Genomic DNA, 7,500 nt, shown 5'->3' on the forward strand with positions numbered 1-7,500 from the left:
ATATGTGGGTATGTGGGTAGATGAGTATGTGGGTATGTGGGTCGATGGGTATGAGGATATTGTGAGTGGGTATGTTGGTCAGTATGTATGGTGGTATTATCAACGTGGTATTTTGATTGTAGTCTTTTCGATATCAGAATATCATGCACCAACACAAAGAAATGTGAGGGTTAAACTTGGTGAAAAAATAAGAATATATATATTTTTTACATTTTTTTCATAAACCCAAAGGAATATCATATCAAATATCAAAGTATTACGTTCAAACACAAAGAGAAATAGGATCAAACCAACTGAAAAAAAAACAATAATGAAAAATATTAAAAAAAAAGAAATGTTTTGAGCTTTTACATAACTATTTATCTAACTGTCTATCCATTCACTTATTTTCCCATTCTTTAAAATTAATTCTTCATAAGTCCCCCACCTCGCCCTCAAAAAAGAGAAAAAAAAGAAAAAAAAAGAAAAAAAAGAACACTAATTTTCCCCATTAAAAAAAATCTTCATACCCCCCCCTCCCTTCAAATAACAACTACAACAATAAAACGAAACAAACCGAACGACGAAAAAACAAACAAACATTGATACTGACCTGCAAGCGAGTTGTGAGCGTGCGAGGGGAGACCCGTGTAATCCTGTTCTCCCTCCCATATCTGGTTGCTCTCCTCCTCCTGTTCCTCGGCTGCTGTGTTTCGCCGCTCTCTTCGAAGTCGGGACTCGACGCCGCTCTGCCTCTTTGTCCTCGAATGGGCGTCGGGCGGTAGGGCGCGGCGCTGCCTCTGGGGGTAGGAGGAGGAGAAGGAGGAGGTGGGAGGGAGTGTGATTTGGAAGACGTCGGGGTGTGTCGGTCCCAAGCCCGGGTAAATTGAGAGGGTTGGTGTCAGGAAGGGCATCCGACGGTAAAAATCCGTGCCCAAAAGCAATATGGAACGAGCCGTGATAATTAGTGAAGGCGGCTCATCCACAACGGCGACCCCATATAGAAATGGGACAAGGCTGAGGAGAAGAAGCTTTAGGTGGGGGTGTGGATAGGGCTACTTTTTTCTTAGGTCTTTTGAAGTTTGTTGCTTTTCGTTGTTTTGCTTTCTGTCTCTGTCTGTCTCTCTCACTCTCACTCTCTTTCTCTCTCTCCCTCCCTCCCTACAACTCTCACATCTTTCCTCTCTCTCTCTCTCTTTCTGTCTCTCTCTCCCTCCCTCCCCCTCTCCCTCACTCCCTACAACTCTCACATCTTTCCTCTCTCTCTCTCTCTCTCGTTCTTTATTTCTCTCATTCATCCTCTCCCTCTACATTTGTGCACCTGCGAGCTCGCGCGTGTGAGTGTAAGCATAAGTGTACAATCCAGCAAACAGTCTGACCAAAACACACGATAAATCGATCGCCGCGCCATCTTACCTTCGTCACCGAATTGTCGTACTCGTGGGAGATCATCTGGTCCAGCTCCTCCTTGGACTGGCGGCGGTGCCTGACGGAGGAGTACACCAGAAGGAGCGGCTCGATGTCCGTGTGGGGCATCGTGGCCACGTCGAGGTCGCCGCCGTCGCCCACGGTCGAGAACACGGACTCAATCAAGATCTAGGGACATTGGGAGTGGTTAGAATGACGTGGTGTTATGGTTTGATAGTTTTAATACTGCGTGTATATGAAGCTATGGGATTAAACGCTATAGTTTATTGATTCCTTGAAAAAGAGCATCGAGAGCAAAACTACTTTATCTAAACCTATGGAGTTAGACGCCAAACTTTCCTTAAAAAAGCCAAGGAAGCCTCAAGCTATCCAGAGAAAAGTTGAAAAGGAAAACATCCACAATAGGAAATGAAATTAAATAAAACAAAATAACAATTAAACGCCAAAGTTTCCTTTAAAAGAAACAGAGAATCATCAAGAGAGAAACTACTTTATATAAACAGAAACAAAAAGATACATAAAGATGAAAAGGAAAAGAGCCACAATAATACAAATAAATGCCAAACTTTCCTGATTGCCTCGAACAAAAAAAAAAAAAAAAAAAGAAAAGAAAAGAAAGAAAAAGAAAAGAAAAGCCAGAGCCCACGAAAGCCCAAGCCATCAAGAACAAAACAACTTTGTATATAACCATATGTTTAACAGCCAATTCCCAAACTTTCCTAACTGCCCTAAAACAAAACAAAACAAGACCAAACAAACAAGCCCGAGAGCCTCCGAGAGCCCCAGGAGCCCAACCACTTAGCGATTCCCGCCCCGTCGCCCGCCTCAAGCTCACCTGGAGGACCTGCGGCTCGTCGGGGTTCGCCAGCCAGTACCGAACCGCCGAAGTGACGTCGAAGGTCTCCCACACGTTCTGCATTTCGTAAACGTCGCGCTGGCACACCGTCACGGTCTCTGCGTCACCCTCTGCGTCACTGGAGTCTCCGGACTGCTTCATGACCACTCGGACGCGACGCTCCACGCCTGATGGGGACGAGGGGGGAGGGGGTCAGGACATGGAGATCATGCGGAAGGAGGACCTGGGTGTGACCGGACTGTAATGGCGGTTCTGCCCGCTCTCTCTCTCCACCTGTCGCTTACGCTCTCTCTCTCTCTCTCTTTCCCTCTCTCTCACATTCCCCCTCTCTCCCCTCTTAACCCCACCTATTTCCCTCCCTTTACCTCCTTTCTCTCTCTCCCTCTTCCTCCTTTCTCCCTCTCCCTTTTCACATCCCCCTCCTCACCTATATAAGCGTACTGGTCACGTGTGATGAGAGCATAGAGCCTGAGAGTTGACCTCGTGACCCTTTCTCTGTGATGAAGCGTCACGTTGAAGCCCAGGTAGTGGACGCGAGTGGGTACTGAACTCTGGTGTTCCTTCGCCTCGCTGTGGTTATCTGCAGGGTGACAAAAGAGCATCGTTAATACTCCTACGTTCCTAGGCAAAAGGATTTCGGTGCTACTTGATAGGTGCGCGGGAGGGAATAAAGGATTAGATTGTATTTAATGTATTGTAACTGAATTTATTGTTGTGTTATTTTTTTTTATTTTATTATTATTTTTTTTTTTTGCTAATGATGATAGTGAATGTTGTTGGTTAGGAAACTCGATCTTTTTACCAGTTGAAGTGAATAAAGGGATAAAAAATTATCACAAAAAGTTAGCAAAACAGTTTTAGCTGATGAGTCTTTGAATTTATCTTGCTATTGTCACTGGTGTATATTTTACTGTTCAGTTGTCGCAGTCTAGAATACTTGATAGCTCAGCCAGACACCGAGTTAAATTATCTTCTCTCCTTGGATAAGAAATGTTTCGACAGTGGCGTTACGTAATTACTCAGAATTTCTAGATGTAAAAACATTCACTTTATCAATCTTTTATAGATTGGTTACTTGAGTATGAATTTGCATAAAAGTAGACCACATATCTCTTTCATTATGAGTCAAAGGAATATGCGACAAGTGAGTCAATCAAAAAACAAAGTTGATACTTTTATTAGAGAATATCAATACAAAGTCCACATCTATCGATTTATCTTTCTACTTATCTATACATATGTTTATGTGTGTGTGTGTGTGTGTGTGTGTGTGTGTGTGTGTGTGTGTGTGTGTGTGTATGTGTGTGTCTTGTGTCTGTGCGCGCGCATGTGTATCTCTATAAATTTACATCAACGTATTTATCTGATTCCGCGACATGAAGGAAAATAATTGTTGTTGTTGTTTCAGATCACTCTTCGCAGTGCATCGAAGTCTCCAACCCTTACACAGAGAACCATTGTAACAAATCCGAATCTCAGAGCCATAACAACTACACTAATAATAGAGATAATTTTCCACGGTGTTATTGCTACGTATGAAGTGATTGTTATAGTCATTATTATCAACATTATCATTATAATTTTTGTTGCTATTATTATTATCATCATTATCATTATCATTTTTGTTATTATTATTATTATTATCATTATCATCATTGTTGTTATTAGGATTATTGTCATTATTGTTATTGTTATGATGATAGTAACAATAGTAATGGTAATAATGCTGATGATAATAATAATGATACTAATAATAATAATGATAATAATGATAATAATAATAATAATAATAATAATAATAATGATAATAATAATAAAGATAATAATGATGATCATAATAATAATACTAGTAATACCAATAACGATTATGATGATGATAATGGTATTAATAATGATAACAGTGATAATAACCAATAATAATAACAATAATTTTAACAATATTGTTAATAACAATAATGATAATGGCAATAATTGTTATAGCAATGATTATGAAATTAAAGATCATAATGAAAATGGTGATAACGATAATGAAGATAATAACAATTAAAATAATGATAATTATGATGGTAATAGTTATTATCATTATCATATTCACTGATGTTGATGCAGCTTCTACAAATGTTGCCATCTATGCCATCATCTTTATTTTAACCATCATAATAATTTTGTTCATATATTTTCTGTATATTTACTCATGTAGCCAAATATAGCAATCGTATCGTAAGTTGCGAGAAATGCAAATTGCGTCACTAAAATATTTGTAAATAAACTTTATGTGTCTGTTTGTCTATGTAAACTTTAAATTTTCATGTGTGTATTTTCCGTTGCTCTCTCACATGTACAGACGTACACGAGGATAGAGAAAACAAGTATTTTGAAAAACAAAATGGAAATGCCCTATGATATAAGAAGGCTGTAAATAAATAAAAGATAATAGAATCACATATAACAAGACAACATTCTTATCTGATAACCAATGTCATTTAACAATGCTTATTATCTACACATACGGCTTTTGCTTTCATCAAGTAAAAACAATGAAAAAGTATCCGTATTTTTCAAACCTGTGGATAAGCAGTTATTACATTTAGCATACGTTACTACGCTTTTATTAAGTGAAATAAATAAGAAATTCTGTATACAGGTATTTCAAACTCATGGATATTTCTATCTAGTATATGTTATTCTATCTTTATTGAATGAAAGATAAAAAAAATCGACGTTTATTTCAAACCTGTGGATAAGGAACAACTGTAACCAAATATATTTAGCCTTTTAATCGTACAGTATCATCAACACCTTCGATTTATGTTTTCATCAGGAGAAAATAAATATATCTAAGATATTCTACCATATTTATATCAAGTGAAAGAAAAAAAAAAATCTTTCAAACCTGTGGATATAAAGCAACTGTATTTAGCAGAAGCGTCTCACGTTGCTAACTTTAGCAGGTAAGTGGCTAGCGACCTTGTTTACAGTAATAACAACAACGCCCAGGCCCCAGTGTTGGCTATATTTGGACCAGAAACGCAGCGGAGGTTCGAGCAGGTAAGTGTATATGTATGTAAGTATGTATGTTCGTCCGTTGGATTATTTTTCTATCGGTCTGTCTTTGTTATCTATGTCTATCTCTCTCCCTCTCTATTTACCTGTCGGTCAATAGCTCTCTCTATATATCTATCTATAGTTGTGTGAATGTGTGTGTGCTTGTGTGTGCACAATTATGTTTGGTACATATAACATGAATGTACTGTAAGCATATATACATGGAACACACACACACACACACACATACATACACACACACACACATATACATATACATACATATATATATATATATATATATATATATATATATATATATATATATATATATATATATATATATATAGATACAATTAAACTCTTGTAAAATTTTCAACACCAAACCACATCCCTCTTTCAATCGAATTCTCCCTTTCCCTTACCTTTCCTCCAATTTCCCTCTCCGTTTTCCCTCCCTTCATTTCTTCTTCCACCTCACCGCCGCCGAACTTTTAATCTCAGAAAACTGTCGACGAAAACACTGTGTGAATGAACCCTTTTGAATGGCCGCAGGACGCTTAGCTTCACCTTGAACGTCTTACGTCTCTCTCGTTTTTTTTTTTCGTTTTTTTGTTGGTAAGAAACTTGCTTAAGGAATTTGTCGCCACTTCCACAAGCCTCGCTTAATTAGCACTTGTTGTAATTCACCTAAAGAGTTATTTTTTCAAATCTAGGCCTATAGTTTCGTTTGGTTCTTCGTTTTTGTTTATTTAGTGGCAAAAGGGGTATCATCTTTCGGAAATTTTTACTCGTGCTTTCTGAACGAGAGAAAAAAATAAAACAAGTAAAGATTTCATTCTGTGATCTATGTCTGTTAGCTTTATTATCTTTTAAGAAATCTATTGTGATTAATTTTGGTTCATTTCGTTTTATTTAATATATTTTCGATAAGGAACACGACGCTTTCACACTGCAAATCACTGCCGGCTGAAGAGAGAGAGGCGAGGCAAGTGAAGTGCTCAGGCCTTCAGATAGGGAGTGGCTCTTGGAGGGGAAGGAGCAGCGCCGGGCTCTCTCCGTGTAGTGAGGCTGGGGCTTCTGGAAGCACACACGTGTACATATACAGACGCACATGTGCAGACACAAAGACACGCACACATATATATGTAAATATATATGTATATATACATACATATGTAATATAAATATGATACATACATACATATATATATATATATATATATATATATATATATATATATATATATATATATATATATATATATATATATATATATATGTATCTGTGTGCGTGAACACATACAGACACGCGGCGCGCGCGGATGCTTCAGCCTGCAAAACAACAAACGCTCTAACAACAACACAGCCAGAAATACAGAAAAAAGAAAAAAAAGTCGGAGTTGCGGCGCCCGTGCAGTCACGAATCGGAGTCCGAGAAGCAGCGCCTCCGCCTCGCCCGCCCGGGACAAGGTCGCCTGCCCGCGTCACTTTGCCCGCGAAATTCAAACTCTGGCGTCGGCGGTTTGGAGTGGCAGGCAGGGATCTCGTATGATATTACCATCTTCTTCTCTTTCCCTCCCTTCTTCCTCTCTTTATTCTCTTTTTGGATATATGCAATACAAATTGGAAATTGAAATTGTAGTGTTGAAAGTGTCGAGATTCGGGCAGGGAGCTCTGGCGTATACACAGAATACTTGTTTTCTTTTTTCGCTGTTATTTTTTCTCGTTATTTTCTTTTGTTTTTTTGCTGTTATTTTTCTCGTTATTTTCTTTGTTCTTTCTTTCGTTTTCGCTTTTTCATTGTTTACTTCATCTTGTATTTTTCCCCCTGTTGTTTTTTTTTTCTCTTGTGATTATCTCCTGCATCTCATTCGCTTTCGTTTGTTTAATCTTTTTTTACTGAACACCTTCGTTTTTTCCCTTGTTATATTTCATCCCTCTTATAATTTTCCTCAATTCTTTCGTCTTTTTAAGATGATTTCTTTACCCTTTTTTCTAGTTTTAATTTCTCTCCTCTCTATGATCTGCGTTTGCGAATTGCAGCGTTGTCGGAGATAATTGCTTATTTTGCATATTGAAGAGGTGATCATGATGGTAACAAGATGATCGTATCCTATCTGTCGAAATCTGGCGTTATTGACCCTTAGAGTTTATACACTGACATAATTCCCGAAAAAAAGATATAGAAT

The 7,500-nt window shown here is 38.0% G+C and overlaps 1 protein-coding gene across 2 annotated transcripts in view; it reads right to left on the reverse strand.

Moving 5' to 3' along the window:
* Positions 1–7,500, reverse strand: part of LOC113805052 (bone morphogenetic protein 10) — an 82,980-nt gene that overhangs the window by 5,493 nt on the left and 69,987 nt on the right. For both annotated transcript variants that reach the window (XM_070139077.1, XM_070139075.1), the window contains exons 2-5: positions 2,691–2,843; positions 2,243–2,430; positions 1,396–1,575; positions 593–779 (exon numbers count right to left, since the gene is read on the reverse strand). In XM_070139077.1, the coding sequence (XP_069995178.1) occupies positions 593–779; positions 1,396–1,575; positions 2,243–2,430; positions 2,691–2,843 (708 nt within the window). The remainder of the gene's footprint in view (positions 1–592; positions 780–1,395; positions 1,576–2,242; positions 2,431–2,690; positions 2,844–7,500) is intronic.

This window comes from Penaeus vannamei, chromosome 25 (genome assembly GCF_042767895.1).
Source record: "Penaeus vannamei isolate JL-2024 chromosome 25, ASM4276789v1, whole genome shotgun sequence".
Classification (NCBI taxonomy): Eukaryota; Metazoa; Arthropoda; class Malacostraca; order Decapoda; family Penaeidae; genus Penaeus; species Penaeus vannamei.